Source organism: Cinclus cinclus, chromosome 17 (assembly GCF_963662255.1).
Source record: "Cinclus cinclus chromosome 17, bCinCin1.1, whole genome shotgun sequence".
Taxonomy (NCBI): Eukaryota; Metazoa; Chordata; class Aves; order Passeriformes; family Cinclidae; genus Cinclus; species Cinclus cinclus.
The window spans coordinates 3,152,891-3,170,087 of NC_085062.1; the positions used below are offsets into that span (position 1 = coordinate 3,152,891).

Sequence of the window (17,197 nt, forward strand, 5' to 3'; positions counted from 1 at the left end):
ACAAAAAAAAAAAAATAAAAACGTTGCTTCCAGTTGATAAGGTTTTTTCATAAATTAGATCTTTATGAAGCTTATTTAGATTTGAAGTCTCCAATAGTGAAAATGGCTTGCACTTAGACTACTGCATTACGTTTGCAATTACCACTTTATTAGGAAAAATAATGAGGAACTGGGGGGAGGGAAAAGGGGAGGGAGGAGTGGGGAGCCAATACTGACCTTCCATAAGTTGTTTGTAGGATTGCACCCCAAATAACCTATGACACTCAATTTTTCCTTTATGTTGAAATAAAACATTTTGGATTTTAACTGAATAAAATTTGATTGCAAATCATTCATGATAACAGCGTGCTCCCTAATAAGATTTTGGGATTTCTGGTCTGATCATGAAGTCCATTAACATTCTGAAAATAAGGAAATGAGGAGCCAAAAACTGAAATTGCACAATATATGCAATGAAATGGTAGAATTCTCTCTTGAATTGTGTGTATGCCTAAAATGTGGATAACTGGTCCATGATGATTGATTTGTATGTATATTACATTCAGATTTAAGTGATATTTTGTGAGAAGTTCTATTGATATATTAAATGGGCAAATCTAGAAAGATTCAAACTTCTAAATATTTTTGATTTACTAACTTTTTGTTATTCTTAATGCTAAAACAAAACAAATTGATGCCACCTTTGACAAGTAGTCATGTTTACTAATCCCTCTCTTCAGGTGCATCACAGCAAGTTTTTAATTTTCATTTTGTAGACATTTCCAAGGGAGTAAATAGACTTTTCATTTAGGAACTAATTCCTGTACTTTAGGAAGAAATAAAATTTATAAATAGCACTAAAAATACCTCAAATTTTTCATTAGATAGAAGCATTTATTGGCATTATTGACATCAACAGGTTTAATTATAAACTTCCTTTTCTCTCCTGTGGCTTCTGCTCGGAACTGTTCATTGTTCTGTGGCTAATGAGACAAGGCATCATAACCATCTTCCTAGAGGCTTTATTTCTGAGGTAGAAATCCTTTATTTACAGCTTCTACAGAATGCATCTTTTTATTTTAACCAGAGATTCTAGTGACAACAGACAACTGAACAAGCAGATAGATTTGGGTTCCTTAGACCTGTTATTGTCAGTCTCTGAGGGAAGAGACTTTGACATTATCTGGTATGAAGAAATCCAAAATAGTGTATAAGACTGTTATTAGTCTTTTTTTGAAGTGCCTGATAACATTTATGGGCCAACGGATGTGATTGAACACATTTTAATGCCAGAAAGTACAGATGGGACCAAACCAGAACATGGAATTCAAATCCACCTGAGGTTTGAAAGCAGATCTAAATCCAGCTTTTTTTGGCTTGGACCTATCTCTACCCAAAACTTGTTTTATGAACTCACTGTTAAAGGGTTTATTGAAAGCATTGAGAGGTGGAGCAGGAGGAGAGATGTAATTTTTTTCAAGGTGACTGAAAGTTCTCATACAGCTGATGTTTTAGAAATAGTGCAAATATCAAGAAGTGCTTCCTTGCTACAATGCTGAATGTTGGAGCTTCAGTTACAAATAAATTTTAAAAATTAACAAAAAATATGAAAAATTAAAAAAAAAAAAGAAACTAGAAGCAAGCAAGTAATTTTAGCTGAGTTTGTGGAACACGTGGGAAGGCCTTCCAGATAATCGATTTACTCAGCCAAACATTTTATAGCAGAACTATTCCTTGGAATTTTTATGCTTGGGAAAGTAGTTGTTAAACATTCCAAAAAGTGCTGGCACTTACAAAACAACAACAACAAAAAAAATCAACAAGGCAGTATAAAATACCGGTTTTGGGTGGCTATCTTCATACATAAACATTGTCATGTTTTGGAATGTTCTTTATATCTAAGGGCCTGTTAGAAGGTGTAAAGAATTTTGTTTTCTTCAATACCTAATCGTTTTCCATCTTATGATTTGTGTGTGTGTGTGTTGTACAGCAGTATAATTTTTCACTTATTTATTCCATCGGTAGTTATGGTTTGTACAATGTACAATGGTTTCATTTCAAAATAAAATAAAAAAATCACAACATGAATGCGGTGTGAATAATTTTTATCAAGAAACTATTTCAGTTTGGTTAAATTGCAATAAATTTCTGGTTTTATAAATGGTATTTTTAAATGTGCATTCTCTGGTGTTATTTTGTTTGGTAATGTGCAAAATGATCCACCTTTGAGCAGTCCAAAGGTGTCTTGATAATTGTGTGGTGGGGCAGGTGGTGGTTGCAAGAATAACAAATAGATACGGCCAATGTAATTGCATCAATCTGCAGAATAATTTGGTAATTTAAAATAACTGATTTACCAAATTCCTCGTTTGGTACTTGGTTAATGTGTTGTGGTAACTTAAAATTGGAGGGGGTAGGGAGGGCAGAACGTGGAAACGTGCTTTGGTTTGGAAACGAGCTCCAGTCCGATGCTTGCAGGGGTAAAACTCCTGAAGACTTTTGGAAAGATTCTTTACATTCAAGATGGATATAAAGTGTCCAGCTTATTTTTAGTGTTCCATGTGCTCTGTCCCAAGGTGGCCTGCAGCTCCACAGGCAGCTGGATTGCTCTGCTGGCTCTGGCTCCCAGCGGGGCGAGCCCCAGCCTGCTCCCACCTTGGCTCTGTTGCCCCCTCACATTTACTGGGGTGCTCCTAACATCCTCACCAGCCCCTTAAACTCACTAGCCTGGGAAGGAAACTATGGTTTAGTTTTTTTTTTTTTTTTTTCTCCAGATTAGTAAATTAAACCAGGAGGCACCTATCAAGGAGTTCTATACTGGGTGGAACTGGAGAGAGAGGAAAGAACAGGTAGAAGCAAGGCTGTAACCCAAGATGGGTCCCAGAAGGAAAGGCCTCTGAACAGGTAAGGCTTGTGCCAGGGACAGAGCTGGAGCAGGGCACGGCTGGAGGTTGTCCCTGTGCTTTCCTGGGAGCAGGACGGGCACGGAGCCCTGCTGGAGTGGGGCATGGCTGGGCTGGACTCCTGCACTCAGTGAGTAAGAGTCCTTGGGCTCTCTCCCTCATCGGTATGGGAATGCTTATCTCCCTCCCTGTGTGTAGATTCGGGAGGATAATCTCACCACTAAGTGGCGTGGAATACATTGTGGGCATTAAACAGCTTGGATGTCTCTGTTCACTGTGTGTATTACAGTCAAATTCCTCCTGTGCTAAAAGCCTATTTCAAGGAATTGATGTTCCTTGAAGGAACATCATCAGAAGGTGGTGGCCTGTGGTTCACTTTGTACTGTGGATTGATGAAAAACAGTAAGAAAAGACATATTCAAAAGATGTTGTGGCCTCTTGCCCTGTGCCTCCTGGAATTGCTTGGTGTGGAGCAGGAGAGCATTGCTGGCAGTCTTGAACTGTTACTGATCACCTAAATGTTTCATATCTTAAAAGGGCAAACCAAGAGGTCTCTCCAAAATAAGTAGATTTATTTTAAGGGATGCTCCTTTCCTTGCATCTGGCAGAGGAGAAAACCCTGACCTTGTGATGTAGTTTAAAGCTGCTGCCCTTTCTTTCAATGATGGTGTACTAACTCCCTGGAAAATCACACTGCAACCTAATGATTCTATTGTAACAACTTACCTGTCTTTTCCTGCAGGAAAAAGGCTGGAGGAAACACTGGCTTGCTTAGAATTCAGTGAGGTCAGTGTACAAGCTGGAAATACTTTATACAGTACTGCTATTGATGTGATTTTTTTAGCTCAGGTTTAGTTCTGAACAAACTACATGGAAGACTTTTAATAGGTATTATTAAACTGTGGATGTTGTTTTGAAATGTTTTAAATTTCTTTGTACTTAAAAATATTCTCAGAACATCTTGCTGGGAGGCAATACTTTTTTTTTTTTTTTTTTAGCAAATGTTAATATAAGATAGCAATAACCAGATTTGAAGCTAAATATGACTGACCTTTTTTCAGAATTTGAGTCATGTATGATGCTGACTAAGAGCTGAATGCTAGTTTTGGTTTTTAAAGTTCTGAGACAGCTCTCACATGATGTGATCATTCCTTACTGTTGTTTTCATGTGTGGGGAGGTGTTTGACCTACCACTCCTCCCCTAAACACAGGGATCAGCCTTGATTCCATGCTAATGGGGAATGTCCGATCATTGCATGGGCGTAATTGGGATATTGCAGGGATGCCTCTTCTCTCCTCACCCAAGATTTGCTCTCAGTCTTCTAAGCCTTCCTTGATCTTATTTCTGGTATAACACACCAGAAAAAATAGCATGTGGCTATTTAATGTTTGGAAGCTTTTTCCCTCCTCAGGGCGGCTAGGTAGAAGAGCCTGTTTTTTCATTGCAAGTGTGAGGACCTAAAACTGAAATTATATATGCAATTTAGTATAAAAGCTTTGGAATGTGTGTCCTAGGATCCGACTGTTCTCCTGGTCATGGAGGTTTGCACTGCAGGGCAAGTTTGAGATCTATTCTCTTAACTTTGTGTACACATACGTATGTGTATGGGGTTTTGTGCTGTAGGATGATGCTCTCTCCCCACACCAGCCCCACTGCCATGCTTTTATGTTGCTTTTATGTCAACCTACAGAATCTATTGCTTCCTTTGTGCTTTTGAGAAGGATGAAATCCAACCTCCACTTTCCCTGGAACATCTATGGTTTCTTTTCATGTGCTACTGAGCAGGTACTGGGTTAGGTGTGAGCCACCAACCTGGCAGTAGAAGCTCCATGTCCTGACCTCTGTGGGTCTCCAGCTTCTCTGGCTGCCCTGGCTTCTCGCAGACTGCTTCTGGAAGATAATAAGCAATTTAATGTATTAAAGACAACTTCAGTATTTCTAGCGCAATTGCTCTCTTAGCATTCTTCAGCCATTTTTGGGCTGTCCTCTACATCTCGTGTTCCTCACAGTCTCTTAAGTTTAGGAATGTTTTCCCTAATCGTTAGAGCTGGAAGGGACCTCTGGAGATCACCGAGTCTAACCCCGCTGCCCAGGCAGTGTCACCTGGAGCAGGTGACTCAGGAACGCATCCAGCGGTGTTTGGAATGTCTCCAGAGAGGGAGAATCCACAGCCTCCCCGGGCACTTCCAGTGCTCTTCCACCCTCACCGTAAAGGAGCTGTTCCTCGTGTTGAGGTGGAAAAAAATAAAAAGATAAAAATTCTCCTGCTGGATAGAAGTCCCCGCTGGATCATTTAAACCAGCTATCCTCAGAAGAAGCAGGAACACTCCTGGCACAGGGCAGGGCAGCAGCGCCTTTTTTATTTTTTTTTTTGTTTTGTTTTGTTTTGTTTTGTTTTGTTTTGTTTAGCGATGCCGGCGGAACCCGGGGTGTCCCCGCTCCCCCATGCCGGCAGGGACAGGGCCGCTCCGTCGCCTTTAAGCGCGGCGGGGGCCGGCGCGGGGCGGAGCGGGGCGGTGGCGGCGCAGAGCGGGCGCGGGCTCGGGCTCGGCCGCGGCGGCAGCAGCAGCAGCAGCAGCGGGGCCATGGCCGCCGACGTGTTCATGCGGCCGGCGCGGCTGCTCGGGGCGGCGGGGCCGCTGTCCCCCCGCACGGAACCCGACGAGGACTCGTCGGACACGGACGACGGCGGAGCGTCGCCGGGCGGGGGGCGGCGATGCGGCCCGCGGCGGGGGCAACCCCCGGGCCCGCAGATCATCCACTCGGGGCACTTCATGGTCTCGTCGCCGCACAGCGAGCACCCGCCCAAGAAGGGCTACGACTTCGACACGGTCAACGAGCAGACCTGCCAGACCTACCAGTTCGGGGCGGCCCGCGGCGGCAGCGGCGCCGGCGGCCGCCTCAGCATCGACGCGTCCCTCACGAAGCTGTTCGAGTGCATGTCCCTGGCCTACAGGTACCGCCGGGGGCGGGCGGGCTCCGGGAGCGAGTCCCGGGCCGGGCCGGGCTGGGCGGGGGGACCGCGCCGGGGCCTGGCACCGTGTGAGGGGCGGGGTCGCAGCCGTGAGGGGACCCCCCCCCTCCCCCCCGGCCCGGCCCGACCCGACCCGACCCACACGCGGGGGTTCGGTGCCGCTTTTGGTTTCGGCGAACTTGGGGATCCCGGCGGGCGCTTCTCGCAGGCCCGAGGCCCGTGGCTGGGGTGAGCGGGGGGTGTCGCTGTCCCCGCCGCCCTGAGGGCTGGGGTCCCGCTCGCCCCGGCTCGCTGCTGGTGCCGTTGGAAACCCTCAGCATCCGCGGCCAGGCCGGGAGCGGGTGGAAGCCTCTAGTGCAAAGCAGAAACCCTTAAAGGGCAAAGTGCCATGCTCGATGTGAAACCCGGCCAATTTTCCTTTTTCCCCTCCCCAAATTTTATTTTTATAACGAAGTCAAGCCAGCGGGCTCTGTGGCTGTTTCCTTTGTTCCTGTGGTGGCTGCAGCTGGCAGCAGCACTTCCTGGGTTTATCTTAAGCACCTTTTGCTCAGACTTCAGTTGTGCTTTTCATCTCTTCAGTAACGCGTTAGGTTCTCATTTATCCCCTTTGTCTGTCATCCAAAATGGAGGCAGAGCTGTGGAATAGAAGTGTTTTGGAAAGATGTATGTCTGCTCGAGTCTTTTGTTCCATGTGATGTAGCAGAACCCGGATCCAATCTGATGTTCTCTGCTCAGCGTATTTTGGAAGTTGATTAAAAGGGTTGATGGAAAATGCCTCTTGGCATATCAGCAGAAATATTTATTTTCATCTATAGACACCACATTAACTTGCTAAAAGGAAATTAACTTTTCCCATCCCAAATTAATCTACTTAAGTATTTCTCAATGGAAAGGAAACAATAGAACTATGTGTTCTGTACAGTTGCGAGAAGATGTAACGTAAGGAATCCTAAAATATTGGTAATATTGGCCAAGAATGTTATTAGTTACTGGCAAGAGAGTGAACCTCAGATAAGGTGCGTGCAACAGTGGACGTAAGTACTTTGCACTTACAAAAAAAATTAAAAAGTAAGCCTTAATTAAAAATTATTCAATCTACCTTTATTGGTCAAGCTGGGAGGAACTTGCAAAGGAACCACAGGGATTATGAAGGACAGAACTGGACTGCTCATGTGCCTCTGCTCCTTGGCCTCTATTACCTTTGTTTTATTTTGTGCTTCTATTAGTGTGTCCTTGGGATTTTAAAACTGAGGGTCACATCTGGTGCAAAGGAATAATTCTGTAACGCTAACTGACGTTACTCAATTCTGACGTAGGTGAATAAATTGAGCACCAAATTTATTTCAGAAGAAATAATTTTATCCTGCTTGCTGGTGGTAGCATGAGGCAAGGTACAGAAAATATCTTCTTAGAGGGTGCCAAAGGAAAGCACATTCTTAATGCTTCTATCCTTGGATACTTTAGGGTTTGCTGAGTTGCAGCCCTGAAGCATCCTGCCCAAATCCAGCCTGCTTACTCGGCAGCTTTGGGATGTAATTTTTAAGTCTGCCAAACAAACCAACTGTAAACTTGACTCTAAAAAGGATTCAAGTAATTCTGGAAAGTCTGATTTGAGGTGAAGAACGTGGCTGTGAAATGGAAAAGGTCTTTTTAAGAAATGGTTGAGCCTGCAGGTTGTAGGTCTCTCTGTCCACGTTGTCCTCCGGCTGGATTTGATCTGGGTTGGTTTGTGGGGATGTTTTTTGTGGCTGTTGCCTCAGCTGTACCTTTCTCATTATTGCCTGTCAGATCCAGCACTGACAAAACACACATTGCACATTAATGTTTTCTGTGCTGCCTTCGCTGGGTAGAAATTCACTCTAGAAAAGGACTGGGGGTGTGGAAACCAGCAGCAAAAATTGTAACACAGAAAGGTGAAGATTTTGCTTTGTGGGGGCAGGAGCTGCCTGCAGAGCTGGGTGATGCAGCCGTGGTAAACACAAACCCAAGGAAGCTGCTGTAACAGAGCTCTCTGTGCAGTATTTATTTACACATGGCACTCATTGCTGGTATTTCAGTGTTTAAAGTTTTAAAGAGAAGCAGTAAAATGTGTGGTACCCATTAGCTTTGCTGATGGACTAGAAAGCAAAGTTTTTCTAGATTACCTCAGTCATTACCTGGGTCATTACCTCGGGTGGTTTGTTTGGAAGCAACCAAATTTATGCTGGATCATGGATTTGTGGTGTAACCTGGGCTCTTTTAATTGTGGTGTAATTTTTTTTTTGAGTTTGACTGTTAACAGCACAAATCCAAATTTTTTATGATAAAAAAGTTATTTCTGAACACCAGGGAAGTGATTCCCTCCTGCCTTTGAGCAGTGCAAACTGACGTGATTCTAAATTTCATCACAGCTGTTTCAGTCACATATCCAGTTGCACAGCTTGAAAAATCTCATTTCAGATAAGCCATTCCAGAGGGGAAAATATGCCTATAGCATACTCCTCTGTACAGTGAGCAGATTAAAACAATTTTTAAACATTAATTAGTAACTTATAAATGCTGGGGTTTACAACAGGTGTCACGCAGGGCTGTACTTTATCTAAATGTCACTTGTTTTTCTGATGAGATTGATTATGGGAGCTGTACCACACTGACAGAAGTAAAAGAACATTGGTTTTCCCCTTTTAGCTCTTTCATCTCAGCTCTTTAAACCAGTGTGACCTTGCAGACCTTGATGTCTAGGTAGCTAGAATTGAGCTGTTGCAGGCAGCTTGCTTTAGACTGGCAAAAAAGATCTTAAAAAATGTTCTTCTCAAAATGAGAAAGACCTTTGACACTGCTCATTCTAATGAGAAACTGTGCTCCTGGGTAGACCTACAATATGCACAGTTAAGTAAAATGTTAGGTCATCTTGATATTTAATTTAGTAAAGCCCTCTTATAACTTTACCATTATCCAAATAGTTACATTATCCAGAAATAATTTCCTGAAACTGAGCTGTACTCAAAAATGTTCCAGCAACAGCCTATCATGAAGGTATTTTTCTTGAGATTGGGACAGAAGAATTTTTTCTCTTTGTTTTGGAGACTTGTTGTCTCCAGTGGAAGAATCATATTCAGCTCCATGTGGAAATGCAGGCTGAAGACGTCTGTGAGGTGAAAAATTGTGCTCTCCAAAAGGGCACTGTAAACCATTTATTGCCTTGACAGTCTGGAATATGGGACATTGGACTTCCCTGTGGAAAGCTCTGCTTTGGGAAGAATTATGCATAGTTTAAGGTTTAAAACCTGAAATAGGAACTTTTCTGAACTGCGTGTGGAGCTCTGAAAAATGAATGTTGGGAGTCAGTGACCTTATGCTAGATTATCTCTAGGGTAAAGAGGTAAATCCTGCTAAAATGACTAATGTAATTATTTCAGGGAGTAGGAAATACAGTGCATTACTCCTGGAAAAAGTAGATTTAAGAAGATTCTTTATTTTCTCTGATGTAAAATGCGTAAGTGACACTGCAGATTTCATTTACACTCTGCCAGTGTGTTGTATACATGCTCTGTGAAGGAATAAGAGGTTGGTGAGACTCTGAGACCATGTAAATAATTAACTTTGTGTATTAAGGTTCCCTTCTTGTGCAGTGCTGGGGAGACAGACCTGCAGTGGAGAGAATGGGTTCCTCAGATGTGTGGGGTCATGTACATTGTGTAAACATAGCACAAGCTTTATTTCAGGAATTATTAATGATGCTGCTCACACTGAGTGGTGTTCTTTTTAAACTGTTATGTGTTAGTATGTCAGTTTTTGCTTATCTTAGCATAGGGCCTGGTAGGGTAGATGAAGATGACTTTGTGGGCTCATTTATTCTTAAGTAGCCTCAGAGTTCTCTCACCTCTTAAGAGCTTAAGGAACATGCCAGGTGTTGTACTTAAGGTAAGAGTGTTAACCTTGGCATGAGATCCTTGTCCAAAACCCTCTGGATCCTGCTTGCTAAAGCTGCACAGAGCAGGAGAGTGGGGTCTGGGAACTGGGACAAAAGCTGCCTTGTGAACAGCTTGCCAGGTCATTTCTAGATTTCATCTCCTGTCTTTAGCAATATGACTCCTTCACTTCATGTAGATGTAAGCCAAAAATATTCCCTTCCTCAGTGGACTGACGTTAGGGGTCAGCTTGTTTCCAGAGCACCTTTGCCACACATTCTTTGTTCGAGCAGTGTTTGGGGAAGTTCTCAGCAGTGCTGATAGCACTTGGAGATTAAAAAGAATTCAGTTACATATTTCACATGCTGCTTGTAGAAGGTACTCTGATAAAAACACCTATATTCACCTCTGAATTTAGCCAAACTTGAGCGCAGTTGCTGTTACAAGTGTTTTTTAACCATGGTAAGGGTCCCTTCAAAGCAAGGATGGCATAGTCAGGGTGCAGTATGAATCAGGACACTGGTGCTGAGCCTCTTACCCTGCTTATGTCAAATGCTTGATACAGTCACAAGCTTTTAAGCTCTGTGTAAGATGCACTTTGAAATTCCACCGTGACAACCTTGAACCTCAGGATGCTTTGCAGGAAGGTTGCTGGGCTGTTCTTGTCTTAAGAGACACATTTCTTTGCCAAAGTAAACATATAGTAGTGGTAGTGTGAGAAGGCCATGGTTCAAATTAAGATTTGATGTTTTCAGGGCTACAAATGGCTACAGGAAGAACAGACAAATTCTGTGGACAGAGCTTTAGATACAGGGACAATTTTGTTTGTTTTGCTCCTGGCTATTTTGGTGTCTCTGCAGACTGGTGTCTATGGACCTGGTTGGGCAGGGTGTTGCTATAGGAGTGTGGGGCACAGTAGTCACTTTTTTCATTAAAAAAAAGCACATTGTTATCTTTTGGTCTACCAATTAATCTACATGTTTTGTTGCGGTTTTCATCTTGTGTTTTTACTCAGTAAACAGATGTTATTTTTTGGCTGAAATACAACATGGATTTAGTAATCACAACTTTTGATGGATTGCTGAAATAGGGAAGAGGGAGCCAGTTTGTCCTCAGACTATTAGTTCTCAAGAACTTTTGCGTGATCTGAAAAAAATTGGCTGAACTTTGAGGTTTGGCATTCTTTTTAGTGGAGATTTTGTGCTTCATGATTATGATGTGCTTTGAATGGCAACAAAAATTAATATGTTGATTTCCAGTTCTCCCTTAAAGCCAAGAAACCCAAAATTCTTGGCTTTACTCATGTATTTCCACACATCCCTTTAGTAGGTCACTGAACCATTCTTATTTGTTACTTTCCCATGTCGGGGGGAAAAAAATGTCCATTCTTTTGGAGAGCAGAGTTGATATTCAGTCACTTGAGCAGCTCCTTATCTGACTGTGTGTCCTTAAGCTATGATTAGTGTTAATCAAACAAAAGGGTATCTAGTGATGCTGCAGGCTGGGAAGGGGTGGGGAGGAATAAAGGGAGCTTTGTAGCCATTTTGAGCTGAAGGCTGGGCATTTCTGGGATGTCAGAGGCATTTTGAAAGGCTTGAAGGAGAGAGTGAACTCTAAGTTGTTAAGGGTGGGTGGAATTTTCCCCGTAATAACAGCACTTAGAGATCTGTTGTACAGCAGTGAGAGTTGAAAGGGCAAGGAATGAGGCTGGAAGTTCACTGAGATGTGGAGTGAAATTAAGAGGATCTTTGAGGAATGCATTGAATGAATTAGAAGGGCCAAGATAAAGCCAGGGAAGAGCTGGGTGGTGTTGACAGAGGCCACAGGGATGGAAACAGGAAAGAAAAATTTGGATACTGCAATTGAGTCAAACAAAGGGTGTCTCAGCTGACTGGGTGGGTTTGAGCCCGGGTTCCAAACTCATTGAACCCATGTGAGTGAGGAAACACCCAGCAGCAGGGGGGGGGAAAGGAATGGCAGCCAGGAAAGGAGGTCTCTAATCGTGGTGGGGACTGTGGAGAAGAAAAGAGGTTGGAGTTGTACTTAGATGAGATTTGAATAAAAGGACAGAGAAAAGAGGATGTTGTTGTAATGCTGTTCAGGACAGCAGAAACAGGAGTGAAAGTGAAGAATATATGGAAAGTAAGGGTAGATGATGGAAGGCGTAGCTGGAGTTGGAAAAGTCCAGTGTTTATTCCCCATGCTTTGATTTGTGATGTGAGAGTTAGATAGGAAGGACTTTGTGAGGGTGTGCCTGATAAAGGAGAGAATGAGCTGGATGGACCCAGATACGGAAGTCATGGATGATGGAGCAGTGAGATGGGAGGAGGAGATCTGGAATTCCTAGTTGGGCTCTCCTCATGCTGCCCTGCTGCCTTTTGCTGTTGGAGGGAAAGGGTTCTCTTCTTAAAACAGAAGAAGAACAACAAACCTTATCAGTTGAGAGACCTGGACCAGTTTGGGTTAAATCTGGTATTTTATTTTTAATTAACAGACTACAGGCTATATGCTTGCAACTTCCTTTCTTTGTATGCAGAAATTAATTGCATTTACAGTTTCCCTCATGTGTCCTTTGATATCTTAGTATCATTGGCACAAGCAGTTCTTTAAAGACAAAACTTCTAAGCTACTTCTGAGGAAAAAGACAAGCTTTCTAAACTCTTTGATGGCTATAGAAATATTTTACAGCTTTCATACAATTTTCCTTTCGCTCTGGAAAGGAAACCTTTAACATGTCCATAAAACAATTCTGAAGATGATTAGAAAAAGTACTTGTTTCAGTTGCCTCCAAAGAAAATAGAGTTGGTTCTTTGTGTTTCAGACAGTGATGGAAAAACCTGAATCTGATTGTTTTTAGTGTAGGCTAGAGTTACACTATTGTCACGGTTTCTGAAGCAGGAAGGCTTGGAAAACAGTGTTAGGAAAAGCAAGGTTCTTCAGAAATTGCTTCTAATAGTTTTAGCACCAGAACAAAAATTCTGAATGTGGTCTTTTCAAATGATTTTTGTTTGCTCAGATGGGAGTTGGAAGGTAGTTTTTGGTTGTTTTTGAGCATAAACACACTGACTTGGTGTCACCCCTGATATAATTAATGTAGCCATGCCTTGGTAAGTAAAGCAGCCATTGCCATCGGAAATGTTCCAAGTGTGCATTTGCCACAGCTTATTTACTTAGTGACACACAAGCACAAGGCTCTTCACTAACCCTTGGTTTCTTGGTTATTGATCTTAGATAAATCACTTACTCCTTCTTCCTCCCTTTCTCCATTCTGAAGTGACCAAACCAGTCTCAGCACTCATAGCCCAAGATGTGTGTGCTGGCCTTTTAGAAAGAGGGAAGCAAAGGCATGAAGTTTAGAAGTGAGCTGACATAGGAGTCTAAAAGGAAAACCTATCCAAGATGACACTTCAGCTGCAAACTTAATAAAGGAAAAAGGACAAATAGAAGAAAGATTTAGGAGGGGATAATGAAGATATGCAGCTTACTGACATGTCCCTTACTGGGGAACCTTACAGATACAAATTACAGGGTAATAAAAGCAGGCTGATACTTGGAGGGCAATCCTGATGCTTCTGGAAAGCAGTGCTCTGCTAAGTGCCCTTGGCCTTCACTGAACTGCCTGAGAAGCACCTGCTCCCTGCCCTGACTGGTTCTGAGAGGCACTGTTCTCTCATTGTGCAATCCCCAAAAATCCTTTAATAGCTGGAGCATCACTCTGGATTCCTGAGTGTGCTGCTGACAGTAGTGGCCTTCTGGAAAAACTGGAAAACCCTTTTGTTCTGTTTGGCTTAGATGTCTAAATGGTGTGAGCTTGTCTGAGCTGTCAAATGGTTAATTGCCATTGGAGGCAGGACCCCTTTCCTCCAGAGAGATTTGTTCAGGAGCTGAATGTGCCACTTCAGGCAGCAGGAAGACCCTGCCTGTTTGGGAACTCTTAACTCTGCAAGCAGAAATGGAGGGCTCTTGGTCTGTTTTCCTGCCTTGGCTTCGTGCACTGCAGTTGCTGGACTCTGCCTCCCTGTGTTAAATCTACTGTTGGATTGAGGAGAAGTTTGCTTGAACTCAGTGGGGATAGTGTTTTCTCTTCCTGCCATTCCCATACCTGTGACAATCTCTTATCAGTCTCCTCCAGGCTTGATGCCTCTGAGCAGCAAGTGGTAAGGAGAGCCTGGGTGACCCCTTGGCCGTTCTGTGTAGTGTGAATGGCTGCAGGGGAATTGCCTGGTCCCTCTCTCTTAAGCAGATTTCACTTTGTGCCTTAAGGTATGGAAACTCCTGAGTGCTGCTTAAGAGCAAGCTCGGCAACAGTTACCTTTGTGAAAAGTTAGTATTTTTAGTTAGCTGTCCAGCCATGATGCCTGTGGATAATAGAAAATGGGATTGGAAAGGACCATAGGAAGTCATCTAAGGAAAAGATTCCTTCTCTTGGTTGGTTATCCAGACCATGGCCACTTGCAAGGTGTATGAAGGTACAAATCCCACAGTGGTAGGTGTGGTTCTCAGGGCTGCTTTGTCACCTTTGGGACTGTAAGAGAAAAGGTGACATGCCAGATGGAAAGGGCTTGCAGGGCACTGCTTGGATTATCATGTAACAGGGTATTAGTGAAAGAATCTGATTCACTTCAATTAGTGATACGTCAGTGTGTTTTGGCCAGAATACTCCTGACCTGCAGATAACCCTTTGCCATGACACAGTTGGTGATGTACCATGATCTGAGGAAAGGGTTCAGCTGTTTAAGTAGTTAAGCATTGCTGCTTAATGAATTGATCCCTTTTCCTGAAAAGCACAGAAAAATTTTAATGACTTGTTAAATTTTAATGACTTGTTAGAGAGCTTTTTATCCTTGGTTTTGTGTTTGCAGCACATTATTTACAGCAGCAATGCAGAGTTAGAGACCTTTTTGTCTCTCTACTTCTAGTTTAGCTGATGGTGTAGTGCAAGGAAGCAGTGCATACAGCCCTTCTTGATATATTTAATGCCTTTTCTTACTGTATTTTTTTATGTGTGGTAATGTCTTCCTACATACGGAGATAATTGTTTTGGGTTTTTTTAATTATAGTGGGAAATGTCTGGATTTCTCGGGGTATCTTTATTGCTCATGTATACCACATCAGACCAAGCAGATAATATCTTTATGGGTAGAGTACATATGTAGTGTTTGTGCCTCTGTTTCATTGCTGATTAACAGTATTTCCCTATGCATTCTCCCAGTGATTTGGGGAACAAATAACAGAATTTTGGAGGGACAGATCAGAGCAGAAATAAGAGAGTTGAGGCTGCTTTCAGCTGAAAGAACAAGGAAGAATGGATGAGAGATCACCCTTAGTCCATGTAAAGTTGTCCTTACTCAAGCAAAGGAGTCTGATGCTTGTTACAGTTTTGTTCCTGTGTGAGCTTGAAAGGGCTTCTTCCATCTCAGGAGGTGTGAAGGGTGGTCTTGTCTTTGCTGGTTTTGGGTGGGGCTTACTCGTCTCAGGGCTGGTTTGTGAATTCAGAGCAAGAATTAAAGAGTGGAGCCTTAATGATGACTGAGGGGGTAAGGAGACGATAACCAGATAACCCTGGTGTTGGGTAATAGGTTTGCCCTTCTTGAGAAAGGATTGCTGGTACTTGTTTTGGAAGTGAGATAGCAGCTGCATTGTTTCTCGTTGGGTTTTGCAAATCTGGGGGGAAGGTGGCAAGTTGCAAATATGACCTGGCCTGAACCCTCTTCCTGGGGTGTTTGCTCCTCCCGGCTTTGTCCTGTGCTGTCTGCCCTGGTGTGGGTCCTCAGAGGTGTCTGTGCTGGGAGCTTGTGTGCAAACCAGAGCCTGTAGTGCCATTAGAATCCCCGTGGTGAGTGCAGGACCTTGGTCCTGTGTCCTGCCAGGCGGAGGGAGCGAAGGAACAAAGGTGTGCAAGTGTTTTGTTCTGAGGAGTTTGTGTCGCTGCCCGTACTGCTGCCTAGCACAGATCTGCAGAAGCACAAATAAACAGGATGAGGCCTTTTCTTTTCACTGATCCTTCCAGTGGAGGCTGTTAGTCCTCATTGATCAGCAGGGCTGTTCTTTATGAGAGACATGTCTGCATAACAAGATTCAAGCAAACATTGCAGAGGCACGAAGGAGGCTTTGCTTCTGGAATCTGTCAAGTTCATTGTTTTCAGAATTGTGGAGCATGGGATGTTTACTCGAAATCCTGGCCTCTTTTCCCTCTGCTGCTTTGTTTACTCTCCTTTCCCTCAAGGTCCCATAGTAACGGGTGCTCTGCCTGCAGCAGTTCAAGGACACGACAGCTGAAGTGACCTTGGCCAGCATGGCTGGGAGACCTCTGGCCAGGCTGCAGCTCAGTGACTTCTGCATCCAACAGCCAAACCCTTCCCCAGCCCATGTGAGCTTGTTGTCCAAAACACTTCTTGTCCATATTGCCCCATCTGTGCCGGGAACTTGGTTGCCGTGGCACCAAAATTCTAATGTAGGGCAAGGGTTAGACTCACTCCAGCCAGCCAGGGTGATGATACAGAGCCCAGGCCTCTGTGGTAGTGCTGGTGTATCTTGGGAGCAGCTGGAATGTCGGGTTTCACAATAGGCCTAAAAATAACTCGGGCCCACAGCATTTAGTTACTGTATGTTGATGTGAATGTGAGCCATCTCAGGCTCTTCTGCTCAATTCTTTATGCTGTATCTCACATCCAGATTTTAGGCTGCTCTTAAATCTAATTTGTCCTCACTGTCCACGTCATTCACAAAGAGACAGGGACCAAGTCAAGCAAGAATTGTGGAAGAGCTTCTCATGTCTTTGTAATTCTTCTTTGCAGTCCATGACTGCTCTTAAAAAAAGCTTAAAAAAAAAAGATAATCATCTTTTTATCATGCAGACTTTTGCTTTTGGTGCTGTGGTGTGAAACTTGATTTAGCCTGTGTTAGTTGTTGAAAGTTGTTGAAAGCCATTACTTTGGAGGCAGAAGTGATCAAGATGAAAAAGGAAAGGTGTGCACATAAAAAGGAAAAACTTAAAAAGAAAGGTAAAAAGGAAATACCTGAGCTTATGGGTCTGGCAGCTGTTAGAGAAGAAGTGCCAAACAGGAAGAGGGCAGTGGAAGATCTTGCATTACTGATCTGCCAGTCATTGGATATGGGTATTATCTGCTGCCACGTTTCCCAGAGCAAAGAATATAATTTGTTTTGTACTTGGATGGGCACTCTGCTCATCCTGATGAATTTCTGTATGTTTACATAGAAGCTGTAGTCTGAATAAGCTTAGCTATGGCTAGTCAAGCTCTGTTAATAATATTTACAGTGACAACTGTGCATCAGGAGAACTGTCAGTATTTGAGTGATAGGCAACACAGCAAAGTCTTGGTCCTGCTAAGCTGTGTAGTAGATTTAGGAACAGCTCTGAAATGTGCTCATCTGTTGGCAGCACACAAAGGTCTGGATGTTACATGCTTGTCCTGTACAGTGTCCAAAA

General features: G+C 43.3%; 1 protein-coding gene across 1 annotated transcript in view; it reads left to right on the forward strand.

Moving 5' to 3' along the window:
* The first annotated feature begins 5,322 nt into the window (after positions 1-5,322).
* MLXIP (MLX interacting protein) overlaps positions 5,323-17,197 on the forward strand; it is a 40,465-nt gene continuing 28,590 nt past the window's right edge. The window contains exon 1 of the mRNA XM_062504195.1: positions 5,323-5,839. Within this exon, the coding sequence (XP_062360179.1) occupies positions 5,469-5,839 (371 nt within the window). The 5' untranslated portion in view covers positions 5,323-5,468. The remainder of the gene's footprint in view (positions 5,840-17,197) is intronic.